At 43.4% G+C, this 24,823-nt stretch overlaps 1 protein-coding gene across 1 annotated transcript; it reads right to left on the minus strand.

The window, feature by feature from the left end:
- Window positions 1–2,401: 2,401 nt before the first annotated feature.
- LOC104125264 (heparan-sulfate 6-O-sulfotransferase 3) lies at window positions 2,402–24,444 on the minus strand. Its single transcript, XM_009637704.2, has 5 exons — window positions 24,377–24,444; window positions 23,939–23,995; window positions 5,714–5,856; window positions 4,166–4,169; window positions 2,402–3,107 (listed from the first exon to the last, which is right to left on the minus strand). The coding sequence occupies exons 1-5, from the start codon at window positions 24,442–24,444 to the stop codon at window positions 2,402–2,404; spliced, it is 978 nt and encodes a 325-aa protein (XP_009635999.1).
- Window positions 24,445–24,823: the final 379 nt, after the last annotated feature.

The raw sequence follows: 24,823 nt of genomic DNA on the forward strand, positions 1-24,823 counted from the left end.
GATCATTCCCCTCTCTTGTGGCAGGGTCCGCAGCAAGATGCCACATCAGGCCTGGGAGCAGGGAGATGCAGCAGCTCCCCATCATCCCTGCATCACCAGCCGGAAAGCTCCTTCCCCCTGCAGGGCCAGGGCTAGCCCAGCCTGAAGCCCCGTTGCCAGTGGGTAAGATGGGCAGCTCTCTGCAGATTACCTGCACTGCACTGAAAATGCAATAATACCCGTCAGGCTTAGCTCTTCGTGGCCTGGCCATCCTGCAGCCACGCAGCGTGAGCTTCAGTCCTAGACCATAAACGTTGCAATTTAAATCTCTGGAGGTCGGGGTCCATTTGTCAGCGAGGCATCTGAGCGCCTCTTCCCAGCGATGGGGATCCAAGTGGCACCGTCCACGGAGTCTAGGAAGCGCCTCGCTCTTCTCTAAGGCAGACAAGCCATGCTTGGGCAGGAGAGTAATGATCTGCCGCTCTGCCTTCTCCCTTCTGAACGTGGAGGTGGGATGAGGTGCGTGTGATCCACCAGTGGAACAGGTATTAAGGACCAAAAAACACTGCCACTCACCCCAAAAGTAGCACATTGACAATCAGGCGTAGTGCAGCATATTGCTAATAAACTACATTGATAATGAGGCATCACCCCAGTAGCCCTCTTAATTTCTTAATAGCCATTTTGATATTCCGTGCTTAATGTATTATTGTATGCATTAACTCTCAAGAGTTCGATCGTATTTTTGACATTGTGCATAGGTAAGTAGCAAGAGCATTGTTGGAAGAAAAGAAGATACAGCATGCACTAAAAAAAAAAAAAAAAAAAAAACCAAAAAAAAAAAAAAAAAAAGACATGAAGATGAAGGGACAGATTTTCAAATTCAGCTTTTTTTTTTTTTTTGTAACATTATTTTTTTCACCGACTGGATAAAAACCTTGAATTTTGAAAATAAGTAAGAAATGTGCATCCACATCAGGTACTCCAGTATTTCTAATTAGCAAATCTGTAAGGTAAAAGCCATTCATGCATGCAATAATATACTTTCAGCATCTTGATTTAGCAGCCACGTTGAGGCACTTAGAGAAATTTCCTCCTAATGCTTTACATTTATGCTAGAAGAAGGAAAAAAACTCTCAAAAGATCTACAGTGCACAGGACCCTCTTTTCAAAATTTCACTATTACGAATGGAACAACATAAAATCTTGGAATAAATAGATGCAGTTTAGCCACAAGAATGTAACACGTGGAGGAAAAACCCATTGAATCTTTTTCTAGACAAGGAAGAAAAACAGATACAGATCTCTCATAATGAAAACAATAAATTTACAAAGAATCTTCATACAGAGTAATAAATATCAAGACTTTCCACATATCCATTATGTATCCTACAAAAATGAAAGCTGATTTTTTTTCTAGCCACTACCGTAGTTAAGAGAGAAAACCAATTTCAGTTGTATTCACTTGGCATCAATGTATTTTAACAGACAATATCATAAACCTGGCTACCTTCACAGACAGTATATCTCCAGGCTTTTACAGCAGATCTGGAAAATGTCACACCAATATTTAAGCTTTTCCTGCACTCTCTTTCCTCTTCCCTGTAGTTTGCTTGGCCTCTCTTCACCTTTGGTGAAGGCAAAGGCTGATTTCATTGCCTCCAGCCAGATAATCTCTGCAACGTGTGCCCAGATGCCATGTAGACCTCATCTCTCAAGGCTTTCTCTTTACCACACACACTCAGAAGGATGGCCACAACCTGGCCGGGCTCGATACTCACAACGACTGTGGAGAAATAAGCTAACTTCGCTCCCACCCCCACCCCCACTTCACTTATCAATCATCTCTGATTGCTGGCTAAGAGAATGGAACAACCGATGCCGCAATCCCACATTTCCTAGGTCTTTTTTTTAATCACCTCAGCAAATTCCACCCTTAATCAAAACACGGCATGTAAAAGTTTGAAGGGCAATATGCTTTGCTCCATCTCATTCACTAGAAAGCTACACACTACAGTTGCAAAGGACAGCATGAAATAAACCAGCTCTCATGTCACCGAAGAACCAAAACAGATTTTTCTTTTTTCAATTTTTCATACGTGTCTGCACAAGTTTTGGTAGCTCAGATTGTATAGGGTACATCTGCTCTCTCTTCAACCCATCCTCATAGCTTAGGGCTTTGAATTAAGTCTTTTTGGACAGGAATCTACTCTACTGCTATTTAATAACACTAATTAATGCCTACTGAGAAAAAAATACAGTTTCCTCACTGGCAGAAACCAAGAATAACAGAGACAAGGAGGGGTAGGTGTCAGACGTGGTCTCGTTTACCAAAGCGGTAGGCCTTTCTTGGCTAATTCCCAGGTAGCCAAGCTGCACAAACTCTCTGATCCTCTCATGGGTTAGTCAAGATGGAGAAGTGTCACCACCTTGCGACCTGACTGTTATAATCTTCAGTAATGGCTACTTCTGCTGCCTCTTCCCTTGGCCACTGGTGAGCTCTCTGCTCCCGCAGAAGCCGCCGCTCCTCTCGCCTCTTTAGCCGGTTCTTCTGATGCTCCTCTTGCTTGGAGTACTGGAAGCGCTGCAGGAACAAGTCCTTCGCGTATTCGTAGAGCTGCACGTCCAAGAAATTCAGCTCCTCTATCCGTTGCCGCACATCCTCACCAATGTCCACATTGGAGGCCCGTGTAACGTTGAATTGGGTGAATGGGGAAATGAATTTCAGGTTGAATGTCCTCTCAAAGAGATACTGCGTTTTCCTCTGAAATTCTGTGAGCCCGAAGAAGGCCATATTTTTCAGATTGTTCTTGGCGCTTTGGAGAAGAATAATATTTCTTTCACTCTCATTCATAAAAGTCAAGTTGTAGCATCCCACCAGGCTGAGGTCTGCCAGCATGCGCACCTGGCGGTTGTTGGCCAAGTTGTAGCTACAATCCATGAATTCCTGTAAACTGACTCCAGACCAGTCATCTCCTTCATAACAGGTAGGCAGCTCGTCTGGTGTTGGGCTTCTTCCGTCACACATATGAAGGGAAGTTTTCCACGTTGCACCCCTCTGGACGTGCTTCCATTCACTCAAGTACCGTGACACCGGGTCCCTCAGCATCGTGATGTAATAAAAGTTCCTGAAACATATCATTAAACACAGTTTTAAGATTCAGTGGGTTTCACTTCTTTATTCTCCAGTAAAACGATTACCAGCCACCACCACCACCCCCTTCACTTTTCCCAGTGTAATGTAGGCACTTAAAGTGACTGCTTCTGAGACAGTAAAAGGCTTAAAGCTTCATAAATACCATGAATAAAACACAAGGTAAATTGGGAGAAAGAGAGAGAGATGAAAGGAAATAAGCAGTTATGAGAGAAAAGGAATTACTTTGACCTATCAGCTGTTCAGCAGTGGTTACTTTATGTAGAAGCCGATTAAATGACTTTTACTCCCCTCTACTTTGAAATCACCCCTCAGGAATATCAAAAACAGTGGGAAAAGAGATTTATATAGTCTTGCCACTTCTCTTCTGGACTGAGACATGCATGCCTCACAAGATGATAATCCATACAGCACTTGGTCAGAATATAAGAGAAGCACGAGCAATTTCATGTGGATGCTGCAAGTGCTAAAAATAACACCATGTGGAAGACTGGCATGAGCCACCTACTTACGAAGAAGCCTATTATTAAATGGGTTGGAGTGAAGATAATGAGAGACCCAAAATCCATTCATCTGACTTAATTCATATGACAAGTGCTTGATTGAAATTAGTTATAATCGTGTAGTACAAAAGCATTTGTTGATATAAAGATTACCATTATTCAACCTCGCCTGTCAAGAATACAAAAGGGACGCCAAGAAATATTGATTTGAAATAGAGCAAATAACTGCAGAACTCACATTGTCAGTTCATCTTCTAGTGATTGAATTCAGTTTGTACATCTATTTATGGCAATCTGAAATGGACTGCAATTGAGTATGCGTCAAGCAGGCTTTCACAGATTGAGTTTTTTTACTGAGAAATGTTTTATTCAATAACAACTCACCTGAGTTACAGGATGATATCATAAAGACAAAGCAAAACCAAAATACTTATGATTTCTGTCAGCTAGAATAACCAGCAGAAGATTCATGACTAAAATTAACACACGGCCTGGTACAAAAATAGGCTCGTGAGTTTGCATGACTCACCCGACTGCAAACAATACATTAATAAATCATGAGCCCTAAGATTTCTTAAGAAAAGACTGATCTCAGTGCTCTTCCTTGAGCCTAGAGAAGGATGAAGCAAGTAAGCAGTTGCTGCAGACAAGGTACCCTGTAAACAAACCAACACTTTGTGAGGGCCACCTCACCCAGGAGCTAACTCCAGTTAAATGAAAAATCTCAAAACTCCTAACAGTCTCCAAGACAATTACACTTCTTTTTCAGGTATCACCCATTTTCTGCCACTAAAGATTCTCCGTAGCTTCTCCATAAACTTCAGGTTTATAATAAAAAAGATACTTCCCTGCATATTCCTAAAAATGCAGATATTTTCCCCAGTGCAGACAAAGCAAAAGACAAACAGGGCTGAATGCTTTCCCCTTAGTCATTCTGAGTTCTCCACCTACAGGATCTATAATATATTTTTTGGAATAAGGTTATGAGGCCAAACTATGGACTATGTTCTGCTGCAGGGTCATTTCTTGATCTGCTATCTAATGGAAACAGCTGTTTCAAGAATTATTTCACATCAGAAAGGTCACAGGTGGAAGGATATAAACTAGGGAGTGCCGTGGATGCGTTTTCATTATCACTTGGATTGGAAGCCATGATTTGTGTTAGCATCAGATGATACTCTGAAAGATGGTATTTCCAAAATAACTTGGGGCTTGGGTTTTCTGGTTGCTGCTCACGTGTGATCGGACTGCACGTCAGCGTTTTGATCTGTTGCAATTGCTTACACAGCCCCCATCAACAGTGAACCCAAGGACCATGCAACCATTCGTAGACAGGTATTTCTAACATCCCTCTTCACTACTCTTGCAGAGTAGGAAGGACCAGAAATCCTCCCATCTGCTCTGCAGGGTAGCTCCACTGCAAAAAGCACCATCTTCAAGCACTTCAAGCACAGCGTTCCCTTCTCAAATTGGGTGCTCATCTCACCTCGCATGTACGACAGCACATTAGTAACTGCTTTCCAACTAACGGCACAAAAAGTGGACACATTTCACCAGTGTTGTGCAGACAAAGCAGCCGAACTCTCAAACACCCATCAGCTCCGAGCGTGAGACACTGTTGTTGCAACATCCAGCAGGCACTGAGAGGGCTGTGACAGAAAACAACTGAAGCTCCAAGGGAGCAAAATGAAAAAAAAGATGGACAAAGATTCAGAGGCAGCTGCCAACATCTACATTGACAGAGACGTGGCGTTGGCTTAGTCCTTGTATTGCTGCTCCTCCCCTCTTCAGATAATTTTGGATGTTCATATGTGGTAACAGACGGGTTTAAAAGTTGCTCTTGACAATTATTTATACCCCTAATAATAGCTCTGTCTTTCCTCACCCATCTCCAGCAGTCCCAGTCAGGCATGACTCGGAGCAACAACAATTAACAAAAATACTTCCTTTGCATCAATCATTTCCATTTCATCCCTGGATATGTAAATGTGTTTGATGTGCAATAACCAGGAGTGCGAAGCAAATGCAGGGAAATGAGAACAGAGTGTCTTTGCGTAACATCCGCAGCTTCCCTTACGCAGAGTGGGCGAGAAACTTTCGCCGGTCTGTTGCCGCTCCTCCTTGTGACAACCTGACTTCGCTATCCTGATTTTTGCTATCCTGATCAATTTGCTTCTAGTTCGTACATCTTTCAGGGTGTTGCCTTCTTGTGTTATCACCCTGAAAGATGTATGAACCAGAAGCAAATTGATCAGGATAGCAAAAGTTTTTCTGGGCTCCCCAGTTCAAGAAGGATGAGGAACTCCTAGAAAGAGTCCAGAGGAGAGCTACAAAGATGATAAAGGGACTGGAGCATCTCCCCTATGAGGAAAGGCTGAGGGAGCTGGACTTGTTCAGCCTGAAGAAGAGAAGACTGAGAGGGGACCTCATCAACATGTACAAATATCTCAAGAGTGGATGTCATGAGGATGGAGCCAGACTCTTCTCAGTGGTGCCCAGAGACAGGACAAGGGGCAAGGGGCACAAACTGAAGCATAAGAGGTTTCAGTTGAATCTGAGGAAGAACTTTCCTTTGAGAGTGACAGAGCACTGGAACAGGCTGCCCAGGGGGGTTGTGGAGTCTCCTTCCACTGGAGATATTCAAGCCCTGCCTGGATGATGTCCTGTGCAACCTGCTGTACGTGACCCTGCTTTAGCAGGGGATTGGACTGGATGACTCCCAAGGTCCCTTCCAACCCCTGCCATTTTGTGTTATCAACTGAATGGCTTCTTCATCTGGCAGACAAGCTTTGACAGCAGCTCAATACACATTTAGTTTCTGAGGCACTAATAACTAAGAGCGCAGCCATCCCCACCGCATTCACAGTTTACAACCTTCTGTTTAACCTTCTGTTCGTGACTCTCCATCACCCTTTTAACCAATCTGAGGTTGGAAGACCTTAAGATTTCTTCCACCCAATTGTCTACAGACAACACTGTTACAAAGCTATGCAGAAGGCTGGGGGATGCTGCACAGCAGTCACGGCACAAATTTTTCCTTCAGGGAAAAGGATGTCATGTCTCTAGAATAATGATGTAAGTAAAAATACATAGGTCATGCACATTTGTTCCAGTTGGAAAATTATAAAAAATTATCTTAGGAAATTGTTTTCAAATGTTGACATTTATGGATTAAATGTAGCAGTGTTTCAGAGCCTAATACACAGAGTGCAATCACTCCAGGAATGGCTGAGGAGTCAGCTCATAAAAAAGACAAAAAGTAGTTCATAAAAATATGAAACTGGGGATGGCCTTCAGTCCCTCCTTTCTTCACTGTTCTGTAAAAGAGCATCAAGTCAGCTATATACTGAACATGCCTGAGCCACTCTGAATACAGACGTGCCCTTGCTCTCGTCGGTGTAATCGACCCCCTCACGTCACCCACACTCGTGCTTACGTGGCTACATTAAAACTCCACAGCTACCCACTATGGGAAATACCCAGCAAAGAATTAAGTAATAACTTCTGCTACCCTGTTTGACAAAGCAAACTCGTCACAGATTTACTGGCTTCATTGCAATGGACTGCCGTCATCGATTCCTCAAACTGCTGTCACAGCCAGCCTCAGTGCTTGACGGCTAGCCGAGCAGAACACGCTGCCACCCCAGCAGAAGATGTTTTACACAAACCATTCCAAATTAATTAAAACCCGCACAAATTATATCTATATCATCATGTGCATGTATGTGTGTGTAAAAATTTACATGGGAATGTGGCCATAAGCTGCGGTTGCCAATGAAAGAGAAATCATATTTCCAGTACAGTATTTGCCAACGTATCTTGTGACTGTCTATATAAACATCTAGAGGTGTACCAACACTTTATATTTCAGACAATCCTTATAACACCACCAGCCCACTAGTCACGACATTAGCTCCTCCTGAACGGAAACTTCATATAACTTCCCCAGGTTAAACAATCTCCTTTTGAGTGCGATGTACTGAAATGGTACTGCACTGTACTGTACTGGTGCCCAGCAACAGGACAAGGGGCAGTGGGTGAAAACTGAAACATAAGAGGTTTCAGCTGAACATGAGGAAGAACTTCTTTCCTTTGAGGGTGACAGAGCACTGGAACAGGCTGCCCCAGGGGGTGTGGAGTCTCCTTCTCTGGAGATATTCAAAGCCCGCCTGGACGATGTCCTGTGCAACCTGCTCTGGGTGAGCCTGCTTTAGCAGGGGGGTTGGACTGGATGATCTCTGGAGGTCCCTTCCAACCCCTGTCATTCTGTGATTCTGTGAAATTAATGGGTTATCAAAGTCGCCACTATGGAATGGTTGATTTTTTGGACAGATGCTGAACACCATGATGGTCAGGCTCAGCAATCCATGCAAGGTCCCAAACAAGCACCAGTGTGAAGCGTGGGCTGCACACTACTGTTTACACTAGAGTTAAAAAGCACTTGGGAATTCGGAAGGCTCTCATCCCACCAGCATGAAATCCAGTCTCTTCATTAGCATTAGGCAAAGAAAACCTTTAATTAATAGAACAGCTAAGCTGAGCTTCTAGTTATAACCTAAGAACATGTATTTCTTTCACATTATAAGGCATTTTAATATAAAAACTCTAATCTCACATTAATCCTTCAATAGTATTGCTCTGGTTTAGAAATTAATTTCAGAGGAGCAGACTCCGACGTTGGCGGAGGTGATTCCAAACCAGGGCATTTTGCCTCTTCTATCACCACAGAACAGATGCCCCAGGAGAGGGAGATTTGCTAAATATGGGAAGGATCACCCGCACATTGAGAACAAAAACATCCCATGGGGCCTGCTGGGGAAGAAGGATGAGCGGCATCTTCTCTGTTGCTCCCGCTCTCGTGTGGAGCAGCCGGCACACGGAGAGCTCACACAGCTCTCTCGGAGGCTCAGAGAGGGGAAAAAGCAAACTATTCCCTCTTCTTTCAAAGCGTGAGGCAGGACCTTACATGTGGAGAGTGATGAGCTTCCTCAAAGAAGAACAGTGCACTCATGGCAGCTGATGCAGAGATGGAGGAATATTTAGGGTGGAGAAAGAGAGTCACTGGAGAATATTGTGGAAGACTAACAGACAGAAGAAAGAAGAACCAAAATGACTGGAAAACCCAGCTGCATCATAAAACCATCCGCATCCTGGCTCTCCCTGGTAGCAGGGAAAATAAAAGCCCTGATCAAGTCGAGACAAGACGTTCGCAGCTTTAATCCTGGAAGTGAGGGTGCTCCCGAGGACAGGTCTGAAATACCCAGGAAAAGCCAGCCTGGCAGCATGCTTCTGCTAACAACAGAGGCTATGGCACAACAAAGGGTTAAGAAGGACCTGCAGTATGTGAACAAAAGCCTTACGCTTCCCGTTTTTATCCCAGTGCCCGAATTCTCCGACACAGTAACAGAATTATCCACTGATGAACAGCTTCTCTTCAGGCAAAGTATCATCAGCATGGGTAAAGGTGAAGAGAAGAGGGTAAACAAATTAAACAAAAATAAGGGAATTAGGGAATAAAAGCATGAAACAAGGATGGTGGGGGGAGGCAGAAAACAAAGCAACATTGTTGGGCTGATCCAAACTGGTCAAAGTCCTCCTAGTGTAATGCAGATGTACCAGCTCATGGCTGGCAGCGTTAGTGTGCAGAGCGTCGCTGCATCTATGCTGTGCTTAATTTACAGATAACCTGCCCAGAGTAACGAGGACAGACTGTATACTTCTTACCCGGAACAACAGTACTGTAGAGAAAAAGCTATGAAACGGTGCACAAACCATATGCATGTCCATCCGGCTGCAGTGAGCATCACACAGCTTATCCACCAAGCCAGAGAGATCAACACTAGCTAGCCCACAAACTTGTGCAACGATGATGTAGCAACAGCACATCGGTTTCTTAAGCTTAGCATCTGCCACAGGACACTAGACCACTGTGATGGGAATGGATTCCTAAGACATCCTTTAGAAAAGCTGGTGACCTTAATATTATTAGCTGTCCTCTCAGGTTTTCATGGATTTCTTCACAAGTCTTTTACAGAAAGAGCAGCAGTCACCATTAAGAAGTTGACATTTATCCAGTCTTATCACAAACATCTCCCCTTCAGCATGCAGGAAAAACACTTAATCGGCTGGTTTTTTCAGAGGATCTGAGCACTCACCACTTCTGCTCGTTTTAGCTGCGGTGGTGGTACTGTGCTTACTTAAAGCAGTGGCTGTCATGTCCTGTAGACACTCAGTTACTCCACATTAAAGGAGAACTTGCCATTGACTTCAGCAGAGTTCAATAAAACCATTGTCACTTGCACTTTGAGGTACAAAATTATTAAATCTTAGGTAGTTCTCATTATTCCTCTGGGATTTTGTCCCATGGCTTTGAATCCAACCAGGTAAACAAACTTGATGGTCTTTCCAAATTGTCCATAAGCTTCTGCAGGTTAACGACCCCTTTTGCTATCCCAGGGACATAAAATGCAGCTAAATCTGTAGGATGTGCCTGCTCAGTGAAGGGACTGGATACTACTTCCAGGGTAAGGCATCTAAACGCGGTGGTCTACATATAAGCTAGGTGTCTAAGATACCCCTGAAGCCAATGGGGAGCTGCTCAATACAGGCAGTGGTGTGTACCTGGAGAGTAACGCAGTTGGGCAAGGGTGGGTGCCAGCTCTGGCAGGAGCTGTATGACTATGGAGGCTCCCTATGCATGCACCCTCTGTTACCTTGACTACAGCACGAGCTTAGACACCCGCTAACCTGGAGATGTCTACATTGTAGGCACTTACATACAGGTGTCTCCATCTGTAAGGTGAGCCCCATGCCTGGGGTCGAAGGTTCCCTTCCTGCACAGACCTATTTGCAGGGCGCAAGCTTCAGGCCAACCTCGAAAACTGACCAGTAAACTAACATTTTGTAACGAGCGAGAAGTAACTGCAAAGAACCTCAGTTTCATGACTTGTTGTACCTATGATATAGACGCAAGTCATTTTTCATTTTTATAATTTAGAATAATTTGGGTTGGAAAAGACCTTTAAGATCATCAAGTCCAACCGTTAACCTAGCACTGCCAAGTCCACCACTAAACCATGTCCCTAAACACCTTGTCTACCTGTCTTTTAAATACCTCCAGGGATGGAGACCCGACCACTTCCCTGGGCAGCCCATTCCAGTACTTAACAACCCTTTCTGTTTAGAAATTTTTCCTAATGTCCAACCTAAACCTGCCCTGGTGCAACTTGAGGCCATTTCCCCTCGTCCCATCGCCCGTTTCCTGGGAGAAGAGGCCAACCCCCACCTCACTACAACCTCCTTTCAGGCAGCTGTAGAGGGCGATAAGGTCTCCCCTCAGCCTCCTCTTCTCCAGGCTGAAAAACCCCGGTTCCCTCAGCCGCTCCTCATAAGACTTGTGCTCCAGACCCCTCACCAGTTTTGTGGCTCTCCTCTGGACATGTTCCAGCAATGCAATGTCTTTCCTGTAGTGAGGGGCCCAGAACTGAATTCTAAGCATGTTTTCAGAGCTGGAGCATTCCCAAAGTAAACAGAAGTTTTAAGTAAGTCGTTTATTATTTCACGTAGATCTCCAAACCAGCAGTTAGAAAACCAGCCTACCATAATTTTATTGTCCTTGCTGATGTGTATAAGTGAGATAGGGGGCGGGCTTGGAGTCAGACAGCTAGGATTGTATTTCTGGTTCTGGAAAGCGAAGGTGGTTGCTCGGAAAGTTACTTGTGATGACATGGTCTGTCAGAGAAATGTTCTGCAAGAGAAATGTGGTGTTTGGGCACTGGGAAGTGCTTCAGACATGGGAAATCTCACATTTCATTGCATGTTAGCAGAGATACTCCTTGTCACCAACTTCAGTTTCTTTTACATTAAACTGTTGCTTTAGCACTTCATTGTAAAAGTCCTGTTTTTTTCTGTTCAGAAATTGCAAGCTTTTTTTTTTTTTCTAAATATCCTCCAAAATATCACATTACATTCTGTATCCGTGCTATCAGAAAAAACCTCAGGAAAGCTTTACAGCATTATTTTTTTTTTCATGGTTGTTGATCAGAAGATCAGTGTCACACATCCAAATGATAGATGACTGTCCAGGTTTTGGCTGGGACAGAGTTAATTTTCTTCATAGTAGCTGGCATAGTGCTGTGTTTTGGATTTAGTATGAGAAGAATGTTGATAACACCCTGATGGTTTAGTTGTTGCTGAGCAGTGCTTACACCAGTCAAGGACTTTTCAGCTTCCCCTGCTCTGCCGGGTGCACAAGAAGCTGGGAGGGGGCACAGCCAGGACAGCTGACCCCAACTGGCCAAAGGGATATTCCAGACTGTATGACGTCATGCTCGGGGAGAGTTGGCCGAGGGGCAGGGACTGCTGCTCGGGTAGGGCTGGGCATTGGTTGGCAGGTGGTGAGAGGTTGCATCACTTGTTTTTCCTGGATTTTGTTCCTCTCTCTCTTTTTTTTTTGTTTTCCTTTTAATCACAGTATATTATTATTATTATTGTTGTTGTTATTATTATTGTTGTTGTTTTTGTTAATATTTTACTTTATTTCAGTTATTAAACTGTTCTTATCTCAACCTACGAGTTCTCTCACTTTTGCCCTTCCAATTCTCTCCCCCATCACACCAGGGGCAGAAGGGTGAGCGAGCGGCTGGGTGGTGCCCAGTTGCCAGCTGGGGTTAAACCATGCCAACAGCAAAGAGTGTCTTTAGAGATCACACACTCTCTGACATCAAACAACTTTTAACAGTTGCGATTTAGGGTAATCCAGAAGAGCAGAAGAAAGAGAGTGAAGCTGTGTCAACACAGATGCAGCATGTACAATATTACGAATCTTTCCACCTAAAGAGTCTGATTTGCCTTGAAGTGAAGCTAGGGCAAATTCAGTAATGGTGTAGAGCTATGCGAGGATATGAGAAGAATGAGATGCTAGGCAAGCTATTTGAACATAGCACTGGTTTAGATTTATATTATATAGAAAAAAGATGACTTTCAAAATCATCTGTACCACAAACAATGGTAAAAAACACATTTGTGGAGACCCTATTTTTTTTTCTTAGGTACTTTAGGAATGAAGACAGCTGGCCCGGGACTATGCAAACTGACAACTTTCTTTTAAAACCCTGTAGGCTTTTGGAGTTAGGACCTGTGATTTTGTACTTTTTTAAAACAATGAATAACCATTAAAATAATAATAATAATAATAATAATAATAATAATAATAATAATGTTTTCTACATATCACATTGCCACATGCTCTTCAAAATCATTAGTGAAAATGGATCTCGGGACCTACTGCTGCAAAAGGAAACTGGGGGTGCTGAGACTTCTTGTCTTGACATAGGAGAATATAAATTTGTGAGGATGCAGATTTTAATGAAGTATTTCAAAGACCTAAGATGTTAGGTGGGGACCAAACAGCAGCCTTCCAGTACCTAAGAGGAGGTGAGTGAGAGGATGGAGCCAGGCTCTTCACTGACGTGCACGGTGGGATAACAAGAGACAATGGTCATAGGCTGGAAAAGAGGAGGATGCGTGGAAAATAACTTTTGCTATGAGACTAATTAAGCATTGGAAAAGCTTTTTCCAAAGAAGCTGTATGTCCTCCATCCTTGGAGGTTCTGAAGACCCAACCGGACAGAGCCCTGAGCAACCCTATCTGCACTCAGTGGTGACCCTGCTCTGAGAAGGCGTTGACTAGAGACCTCCTGAGGTCCCTTTCCACCCCAGGGCTCCTCTGATTCTGCATGATGGTGCATAGTCTTCTGTCACCAAATACACAGTCCTGTCAGAAAATACATCAAACCAGAACCAACTCTCCAACTATATCATCATACCTTTCCTCCCTTGTTCTTTCCTGGCTACCCAAGACAGAGTACAGGGAATTGCTTTGCCTTCTATGAGACAGTTTTAGGTTGGTTTTTTTTTTTTGGTATATGATTTTAACTAGGGCTCTAACACTCTGAAACAGCACACTCTGAATTATTGAGCAACTTCATGAATATTTATTTCAATGCCACTTCGTTCAATACAGAATCTCTAGAAATTGGAGAGGACAGTGCAGCAACTACATGTCCCTAAAGAAATTAATTCTCTTCACAGGTATCAAGTCTAGATCTTGAATAGCTCCTAGACTAATGACATTATGTACCTGCCCATGGTTTTAATACCAGTATTTTAGAAAAGGCACACAAATAGCATATGAATATGTGTGAGCTTTCTGAGCCAATACATGTTTTTCCTGTGTGTTGCCTTGAGGATTTAGGCATAAATTTTCAAACACAGAGCACAAAGTTAGGCATCTAACTTTATACTTAAACATGTAGATAAACTCAGCCTCATTGCCAGTGAAGAAAATACACTGTAGAAGAGCTAAGGATGCTCAGGTACCCAGAAAACATGGCCTGCTGATTTATTTAGCAAAAGGAGGCTCCCAGAGCCATCAGAGAGCCCTTCCCTGCCAGCACAGCTAATAGCACTCTGTTATCCCCTTCATAAAACAGCCTACTCCCTTTTGAAATATCCTTTTCATGCCATTGCTCCCGTTAAAAAGGGCTTGTGAAGGTTGCTTCTCACAGAAACATGAGTCTCATTCCCAGACTAAACCTGCTCTTGGTCTACTTACATCCAGTTGTTCTTGGGTTACCACTGCAAATACACCAAGAGGATTTACAAGTATAACATCAGAGAAGAAATGGCATTTAAGTTGGAGATCAGCGAGCAATCACACCTCTTGGCTTTCATTTTACGAAGCTGACCTAGTTGGTATTGTCTGTTCTGATAAGACGTGCCAGAAGCAACCATGCTGTGGTCCCCCAAACCCCTCAGGTCATGCTTAAATTGCTTCACTCAGAGATGCACCCTGAGTTTTCCAACATCTCACCTCTCCATGTTAGCTTTTGATAGGAGGCTCACAAAAGTAAGACATGCTGGAAGCTCCTGCGATTGGTTCTGTTTTTTGACCATTCAAACAGTCCTTTCCTGGCATTTGAACTTGCATGACTTCACATTTCACTATATATGGCTGGAATTGGGCAAATTTCGCATGAGGTTTCACAGGTGTTTTGTACAGTAAATACTTCTCATCCCCACTGGTAACAGGTTCTCTGATACACTCTCATGTTGCATTCTGGTTTTTTATGGGGCCGCGTAACTCTGGAAGCTCACACTCGCTGCGTTGCTGGCTAATACACAGAGGCCTTTCTGCTCCCTCCGTTTCAGCCGATAAGCACTCAGTCACTAGAGGAAATCTGTTTCTGCCAGCCTCAAACACATGATCTTGCACTTTGCGCTACCCAACTTCATTCCACCTCTTCTGCTGAAATCCTCAAGGTCATTAAGCAAATGCCATTAACATGCTTCAGCTTTTTGTGCCAACTTCGTTAATGAAAACATGAAATAGGATCAGAGCTAAGACCAGCCCTGAGGAAATTCATTAATAACTTTCCTTTCACCAGAAAATTCCTCTTTCAGCACCTCTGGTTTTGTTACCAGCTTCCTGTCCACTGAAAACTTCCTATGCTCAGCCTCATGTTTCCTGCCTTGTATAATAACTTTGCAGATGCCGCTCGATCAAATACTTTATTGAAGGTAAAATTTCCCTTCTCCTACCAGATCCAGATGCTGGGTATTTACACGTCTCAGCCCAAAGGCTGCGAATAGTGGCCCCCAGCTTTGCTGCGTGTGAGAACACAGGGAACGGTTAAGATGGGGAAATGACAATTTATTTGAGAGTGAAGTGGTCTGGAATAGAAATGTACAGATTAGGCGATTTGATGGAAAAACAAAGCCGCCACTTTCCATCAAACAACCTTGATGCAAATTGTAAATCATTTCTTGATGAGACACAAATCTAACAAAGTTCCCTCCAGAGATTTGTGTACTTTGCCTAAATTATATCAAGCTCAGTTGTTCTAAGTGTTCTTTAAATTGCTGAAAGGAGTAAAGTAGCAAGAGCCTTGCTGAAAGAAATATAAAATGCAATAATAAATCAAATAATAAGAATTCAGTTGTTCTATCAAGCACACGCATAATAAAAACCTTGTACCTGGTAAGAAACGGTGTGTGAGCACACACAGGAGGAAATCCTATTCAAAAGCAATAGATACACAGTGTCTCATAAGATTCTTTACAGATAGTGTATGCAAGACCTTTCTGCCGGAGAGAATAATAAATCCTTTGTGGGCAGCACTGGCGAAAGAGGAATCCATTGCTCACATCTCCCCACCCCGTTCTATCTCATCCCTGCTGTGCACAGATCATTTCTGTGCCTCCTGTCTCTGCCTTTGCTATGCCACTGCACAGAAAGGGGAATGAAATAAGGTTGTTTCAGTACTTAAAGGGAGCCTATAGGAAAGACGGGGACAATCTTTTTAGCAGGGTCAGTTGTGACAGGACAAGGGGTAATGGTTTTAAACTAAAATATATCCAGTTTAGACTGGATATAAGGAAGCAATTCTTTACCATGAAGGTAGTGAAACACTGGAAGGGGTTGCCCAGAGAGGTGGTGGAGGCCCCATCCCTGGGAACATTCAAGGCCAGGTTGGACGGGGCTCTGAGCAACCTGATCTAGTTAGTGGTGTGCCTGCTAACTGCAAGGGGGTTGGGCTAGATGACCTCTAGGGGTCCCTTCCAACCCAAAACATTCTATGATTCTATGATTGTATGTATTTCCACCACTGTACTCCCTGCCTCCTGCCAGAGCTACCTCTAGCCCCAGCTTGGGGGTGAAGTACTGCACGTGTCTTTCTGGGAGAGGTGTTATGAGTACAGGGGAGATGAGCTCAGGGGATGACCCACAGCATCAAGCAGCAGCAGAAAACAAGGGCTGGCCAGAGAAAAGAAAGGTGATGACAGGCAAGGGACGAGAGAAGAGCAAACCAGGCAATAGCGCAGCAAGAGGGACCCACAGTCTGAGCTTGTTTTGCCAACTTTAGCTTCCAAGGGTTACAGAAACCAGGTTGGGAAGGGACCCTCCTGATCAAGTCTGATGCCTATAATCATGGGTAACAGTTTAGCACAACAGGATCCGTAAAATATCCCTTATGAACACAGGGCAAGCCACAAAACCTTCCTCACTATCAAGTCACAGTCTCTGAGCAGCTGCTAGTCCCTGTTTCAGGAGGAGCCTCCCCAGGGGAGGTCACTGCATGGGGGACTCAGTGTGCAGCTCCAGCTGCCCGCCTCCAGCACCGATGCAAAGAGACGGGGATGCAGAACGCCCACCTACTCAGTAACTTGTAAGTTGTGAAGAACACAAGGCGTTTTGTAATGGTTAGAAAGAAAAAAAAGCCTACATACTTTCATGCAGAACTATGAGAGATCTGCTATGGCAAGAGTCCTGGCTGCCTACAAGAATACACCCAACTGGGAAAATTCAATTTCAAAGAACTCCTGAAAAGACAAATAAAATTTAGCCAGACCCTTAAATCTTCCGACATTTATATTTCTTCAGTCAGGTTTTGTTAGGTCTGAAATAGAGCAAAAATATATATGTTAAATTCAACAGCAACCTTTACGTTCATCTTCTTCCTCATTTTTGAAGGAGCTGTTGCTATCCCATTTTATTCTCTGGCTGGGTAAGACAAGCAGCACAGGCATCACTAGTGCTCCTCTATAGTTGGCTTCATTGTGCCAGGGCAGGTTTAGGTTGGACATTAGAAAAAACTTCTTCACAGAAAAGATTGTCAAGCATTGGAACGGGCTGCCCAGGGAAGTGGTGGAGTTCCCATCCCTGGAGGTATTTAAAAGACGGGCAGACGAGGTGCCTAGGGACAGGGTTTAGTGGTGGGATGGCAGGGTTAGGTTAACGGTTGGACTTGATCTTAAAGGTCTCTTCCAATGTAAATGATTCTATGATTCTGTGGGATTTTTCACTGCAACACATTTTGAATCAGTACAATAATTCTGCTCAATTAATAAAGTAATTAACAATAAAAAGGCCCAGTAATTGAAATGCCTTTCAAAGTATATCAATTTATTCTCTCTAAGCTTTGCCTCAAGACTTTATTAATTCTGACATCAAGCATAATGACCATAAATTATAAATGATCATCACAAAACTGAGGCATCACAACCATGTTCTTGTCCCACATGCTGAGTTTCTAAAATATGTAGGTTTGGTCATAACTTTTGAGATTTGCCCCTCCCATAAGATAAACAATAGGACAATATGGATATTAAAGAATTTCAGGTGATTCTACTAATGAAAAACATTGTAAGAGTAGTCTTTCCCATTCATTCATTGAAACAATTCACAAAAGCCAAGGAAATTCCTCAGCTCTAAGACAAAACTGCTAACTTCATTTCTCCTAACATTCCTCTTCTCGTGATATAACTGTACAGTTTTTCCTGTAAGACATTAAGCAAGCAGACGATGGGGTATTTCAATTTACTACTTATAAGACAGACCAGTGACTTCCCATTTTACACTGCACTTTGTTGTTTTCACTAAAATACTTGACAGCATCTAATCAAACCCAGAAATGTTTGCTGTGAATAACACAACTCAAAGCTATAAGCAAAATTGCTGTCTTCCCCTCCACTGACCTCCTAACAGATTTCTCTCCACGTCAGTTTAGACTACACGGATGATGTGTGTGAGTAGATATAAAATATAAATAAAATTATATATATTATATATAATCTCCACAAGAGGGCCCTCTTATCTTCTGCAAATCTTAGCAAAAGCTTAACTCGCTTTCCGAAAATTTATGTTATAAAGCTTTTGTCTACTGACACTGTGGTATCTTAGAAGAAAGTTTTTACCAACCAGAATTGAGTTTATGATAGAATTTGATGCAACAAAACCTGGAATTGGAAAGGGAATGTTTCTTTTTTACGTACAATTTCCACTACATATCTGGCACGCAGAGACCTTCGATAAAGCTTTTCCGAGTTTACTACTTGCAATAGCCAGCCCAAATGAGACCTTTTACACCACCGGCTCGGCTCACACTGCCACGGCGAGGCAGCCCCCACGGCGCAGGCTGGCTCCGCGTTACACTGGCGTTTGTCGGGTAAGCCCAAAGGAAGCGCTAGGAGTGATCGATTGCAGCTCTCTGCGAATGCACCCCCTCGGCACAACACTTAAGGTACAAATGGTATTAAAGTTATTTGCACTGTCCTCTCAACTGCCAGCAGATATGGAAAACTAATCTTGTTTGGGATACCTGGTTACTTGCTTTAATATTCTGAATGTTTTATGGAGACAGTGTTGCATGTCCTCATCTTCTTAACTCAGTTGTAGCTCTGTGAGGTTTTTATTATTTACCATCCCTTTGACCTTGGAACACCTAACAGAAATCGGACCATCACTGCCTTCTTAATGAATCTTAATGAATCAAGGCTCTGACACACATGCCAGGCAGTGTGCTGCCATACCACTGCTGGCATGGATGCTATGCTCTGAGAAAGACGGCAGTAAGTTGAAATAAAGAAGCCTAGGCTTTTATGAGGGATTCTTTACTTTTCAGGAAAACTAGCAAGCGATTATGTGAATTCACCGTTGCTGATACAGCACAAACCTGCCAATCTGCTAACTCATTCGAGTAAATCTCTGCACCTTGATCTGCAGCGCAAACTTTAAGCAAAGTTTTCATGATCGTTCAGCAATCCAACCATATGATATGGTCGTGTTTAACCAATGTCCGTGACAGAGTTCAGGTCGCTGCAATACTTGTGCATTCATGTAAAATAAAACACCCACAGTGCTGATGGGAATCCATATGAATTACTGTCTGCAGCAAGTCATCAGGGATGCCTTTAGCTCTGCAACCCTCCTCTGGCATGGACAAATCCTAATCAATGCAGCACATCTGTACAGCGGAGGAAAAGCCCTTCCCAATCCCTTCAGGCCATGAACTGAAGCATGACATTTGATTAGCCTTATTATCACAACTCATTTATACATAAATGTTGTTAGGGGGCATGAAGCCATCCAGCCCTTACTAAAAACTGGCCACAGTCTCTGAGCTGATGGTCCCACTCTTCTTCCTTTTTGTCTGTAAAAACAAGGAGGGATTTCTCCTTTTGAACTGAGGGTTATAATTTTTGCAGTTTTATTATTGTAGAATAACCTCCTTCTCCTACATTAGCACAGCAGACTGTTGCCATACCCCCTCACATATGCAAATAGGTCAGGCTTTCTAGTCTTTCCCCACAGAGATATTTGACATTGAGACTCAACATGATCTAGCATCTTTCTGAACTAAAGGCCAGGGGAATAGCGCGCAGGACATTATTTTCAAATGTATCTCTCATGGAAATTAATGAACATCTGTGCAGACACTGAACGTGAATTCAGGCAACAGAAACAAAACCCATCTGCAATATAGCTTAAGGTCTAGGAATACCTAATGGTAAGGATCTTTGTCTTTGCAAGCTGAGGATGTCTTCCCTTCCCTTTGAAGAGCCAGAGTACTTCTCAGGTCACAAACTTACCTTGCTCTAAAGGAAATGGGATGATAGGAGGGTTATGAAAGATATTTCTGCATGAACAAGGAGCAAAGTTGCTGACGTGTAGTCCTAAGAAACACAAAGATCTGAATAGAAAACATTCATTAAGATTCTTTTATAGACTCTGTAAATTACTTTCTGTTTCACTGTCAATACAATCCAGCAGTGAGGCAAACAGGAACACAAAATTCACGTTAAAATCTCGTAACACCATAAATATTTTTCTACAGTTGTAATGATTTCAATGCATCTCTTATCTAATGGATTAGATTACTTAGTCTAGGCCAATCTTATTTTTGATACACATACTGAATATTACATAATTTAATGTAAATGAATACCTGTGAATTTAAAGAAGAAATCTCATCATAGTTTCCTGAGCAACTGAAGGCATGCTACCTGCCCAGTAAAAACAGCCAAAAAAAAGAGAAAAGGCTCCAAACTAATCTGGTTTTGCTTTTTTTGCTTTGAAGATGTTCCTTTTCAACGGGCTTTTTCTAAGGCAAAATTTTCGTTTATAATTGTATCATTTTTCATATGTGAGAAAACTATACATCCCAATGGTCTCACCAAGCTCTGTTTAGTGCTCGTATCTCCGCTCTCCATCTTGAGATAGCAGCTGCTGTACGTTCAGGCTAAACTACAGCTCTGCCGAGATGAAAAGGAAGCGTGCATGCACATAGACCTTTCTTCGTGACACTTTAATTTGCTCCATGGCCTTAATAAATACACCAGCATTAAGCATACTCATGCAAACCACAGCTCTAAAAATAACTCACTTCAGACATTCAGATGTTTTTCCACGTTGCTTCCAGTAACACCGCTCTTACTGCTAGGAACAATCATTAGCACAGGCAGGGATTTATCATCAAAAAATCACACTTGGAAAAGCAGCAGGGATGCTCAGAGACGTAGCAGGGGACTAGCTGAGGGGTCACATTAGTATTCCCTGAGCATTAATGGAAAAAGCCGGGCAGTGTGGCTGGGCCACTGCAGCGAGTGGGGTAAGCAGGCATGGGCAACCCTGCTCGTTCATCATACCCACATCTGCCAGCATGGCCCACAGGTGAGGGCTGGGGGCCACCAAGCTGCAGGGTCTCCCCATAGTCCCTGGGGAGACATTTTGCTCAGAGGCCAGAAATCCACGCACCCCCTCAGTCCAGCACCCTTCCCCAGGCCAAAGTCTTCCTCGGCAGGCACCCCAGCCTACCTTGTCGGAAGAAGAGGGGCTGGTAGGAAGGACGGCACAGCCTCTTCCTTCGCTTCGCAAAGACGATCACAACCTTGCCCTAACCTAATCGCTTTTTCTTTTTGTCTCAGTATTCTCGACAGAACAGGAAGAGGTATTTATGACGAAGGCTGTGCAAACGGCAAACAGACCAGGCAATGAGAGCAGGATATGCAGTATTCTTGAACGAGTTTTTACTCTTAAATGCAATTCTCTTTATTGCATCCTAAAACATGCCTGCCTTTATTGTAAAAAGGCAAGCAAACTGAATATATAGAGCAAACCAATGGCCTACAAACACACATAGCTCAGAGACAGAACCTTGAATTTAAAAAAAAACCCCACCCGATTTTAATAAAAAATCCCTGCTATATGCCTTGGAGCAAAGGCTCTGGGGATAAAATTCTTAAACCGGTGAGCCCTGAGCACAGTCTCAACACTCAAACTGGGAAGACAATGCTGTGATTCATCAGAGCTACGAAAACGGCAGTGTTTCTTACTACGCACTTACTATGCATGCATTTTTCTTGTTCTTTTCCTCCCAGCTTCTCGCTCTTTTGGTTTTTTTTTCTCTATTTCTTTTCTTCCTTTCCCCCTCATTATTTGTGTTCTCACCCAGCAGCAGTGTAACTTTATGCCTGGAGGAACTGCAGAGGAGACCAGAGCCTTTCCATGTGCAATGGCCTACTGGGCTGATACAGAAGAAACCCGACTTTTTTCCTAGCTAGGGCTAAGGCTATTTACTCCTGCACCAAGAAGGCTGCAGAGAAGAACTGAAGCAGGACGGAGTCACACGAAGCCCTCACCAGCCGCAGAACTGTGCCTGCCGCTTGCCAGGGCTGGAGCAGGGGCTGTGCAGCCGACCCATGGAGCCAGGCTGAGGGCCGGCGCCTGGGGGCCAGGTCCCACCCAGAGATGTGTTGCTTTAGGTACCTGGCTGCTTCCCCACAGGCCATTTTCACAGCGCCGCCCTCACTTGTGCCTCTCTCTCTACTATCTACCAGGATAAGGACTTTTGTTCAGCTTGGGATTTTTTAATTTTAGCTCATTGAAACTGGATCCACTCAATTTTTGCATCCCAGATATGCAACCTCTCTGAGGGCTTGTTCCATTTAGATCCCTGTGCATTAGGTACATTACTGTCGGTTCAGGTTTTAACAAATCTGAGAGCCAGAAATGATTTTGAAAAACCTCGAACTAACTTCCAATGCTGGACATCCTGTAACGGTTGCAATATTACGGTATTGCATTTGGACTTTGTTCTATTAAACCTAGCCTGAACTTGGCTTTGGCTTTTTAAAGAGGCTTTAGAAGACTCACGTTCTCTAAAAGCCACTGAAGGAAAAATGGCATATTAAAAAGGGTTCAAGAAGCTACGCGACTAGTTCATGGAAGACAAAACCCATCAAGAGCTATTAAATACTAAGTAAGAAATTCTCAAGCCTTGAATTTTTAGGCTACAGGAGTATTTTCAGGAGTATCATCAGTAAATGCCTGCCCTGTTCTTGCCCTCGTTGGACATCAGTTGCTGTCCATTGTTGGGGAGAAGGTGTTAGGCTAGATAGACCTTTGGTCTGACTCAGCTTAGCCATCACTCTGCTACTTCAAGCCACCCACACAGTCATGCTTTTTTTTTTATTAACACTGGTGAGAGAAGTATCTCATATGCCGATGAGTTAATTCAAAGCAAAAAAAAAAAAAAGAAAAAAAAGACAAAAGATATGTACAGTTTTAGTCATATGTGTAAAGCAGAATTTGGATGTCATGCTTGCCATAGAAAATGTTCTCTCACCATCAATAAGAAATCTGTTTTCTGGTTTTTGAAAAAAATGTATCTCACAATGTAAGTGTTACAAACAGCAGTTCTTTCTCTACTGCTTGTAAAAATGAATGCTTTCCATTCATTTACAAAAAGACTATCAGAAAATATATTATTACTAGGGGTTGGTAGGAGGCAACATCAAACAGCATGTCAGCTCTGAAAGAGAAATGAACCATGGAAACGGACTGAACGCAGGAACCGACCGCTGAGGTTCATCATGCAGGCGAGGAGCTTCCCCATGGAGGCCACAACGCAGGACGGGCAGCTGGGGAGATCTTCAGGTAGGCTGGCAGAGGGCTGACCCCACTCCTGACAACTCCACTGCTGTTCAAGGCCAGCTCTGTGGGTGGCCAGGTGGCCTGGCAACGCAAACGTGACCCATGGCCAACATGGGCAACACGAATTAGCTAGAGTAAGTGATATGGCACCTGTGCTGGTTTTAGGTGTTCGCATGTGCCCGGAGCGAGAGGACGGATGATATCAGATGGGGGCACAGAGCGACGCAGAGCCAAACCACCTATTGTGGCACAAAGTCTTCTGGCACAAAACTGATTTATCAACTTCTCCTGAACAGCTTGAATCAGCACAGTGAGTCTACGCTGGAGTAGTACTTTGCACCCTTTTGAGCAAAAGTACTAGGAGATCTGAAGCCAGTTCGATCATATTGTCAAACTATGGCCTCGGTACCTAACCTGTTACAACCGTCCAGGAGTTACTTTGGATTTACGAGCATGCAACCGCACCAGGATGTTTTAGCTTAGTTTTGCTGCCCTGCGCGCTTCTTCTCTATGTCTGTCCTAACTTACCTAACCTCAGCAATTCTTTCCACGTAATATACATCTTCTTGCTCCAGTGTACTAAAACTATATGAACAGGAAGAAAGTAAATGACACAACTGAAATATTAAATTCCTTAAATGTTGAATATCGCACATAAAATTTAAAGCAGTACAACATATTTAATAACACTACCGTGTCAATTCTAGGAGAAAATAAATGTATAAAGGCCTCTATTACAAGGTGAAATATCATCCTCCGGATTAGAAAATGCCAGAAATAATATTATTTGTGCAGCTTTATTTTGCCATTATGATACCATATTTATTTGCAATAAAAATTATTATTTTTCCACAGGGCCCCTGCTTTGTTCAGCGCACAGAACAGGCAGTGCTCAGCAAGTGAGATGCCTGTTCAGTATTTCTTTTTATCGTCATCCGAAAGCACATAGTTCAGTGTTTTATTTACAGCATGTCGCACAGACTCTGCTCTGGGTACAGAATGTCACATTGCCTTATCGCCTTTACTATCGCCATCATCCTTGCAACAGACTGTACTTCATTTTTTTTTTTGGCTCAGTATTTCCTGCAACTCCTACCATAGTCATATCCTCACACTTTTGCCCATTGAATCTTGATTTCTTTTGGGTTAAAAGGAAACAGCACCAAACCAAAGACGGGGGACAAACCCCTTCCTCGAAGAGGCAGGAGCCACTGTAGAGCCGCAGCGGTCTCGTGGGCAATGGGGGAGGCAAGCTCAAGTCAAGAGCAGAGGAAGAAGATGAAGACACATCTCTTCCTTTCTCCACACCACCCCCAGCTTTTGGCAAAAGCAGCTGTGACAGCTGTTTGGTGTGGCACCCATGCACATCTGCAGGTGCCATGTGCACCGCATGGCTCCTGAAGCCCAGCGTTC

The sequence above is a fragment of the Egretta garzetta genome, unplaced genomic scaffold (genome assembly GCF_000687185.1).
Source record: "Egretta garzetta isolate BGI_Z169 unplaced genomic scaffold, ASM68718v1 scaffold594, whole genome shotgun sequence".
Classification (NCBI taxonomy): Eukaryota; Metazoa; Chordata; class Aves; order Pelecaniformes; family Ardeidae; genus Egretta; species Egretta garzetta.

What these genes read in the sequence shown, in the direction of transcription:
- LOC104125264 (XM_009637704.2), bottom strand. Translation starts at nt 24,444, where the DNA reads ATGGCGATAGTAAAGGCGATAAGGCAATGTGACATTCTGTACCCAGAG. An exon ending in CAGAGTCTGTGCGACATGCT is followed by an intron (nt 23,996 to 24,376) that starts GTAAATAAAACA and finishes CTGTTCATATAG; the next exon opens with TTTTAGTACACTGGAGCAAG. An exon ending in GAAAGAATTGCTGAGGTTAG is followed by an intron (nt 5,857 to 23,938) that starts GTAAGTTAGGAC and finishes TACATCTTTCAG; the next exon opens with GGTGATAACACAAGAAGGCA.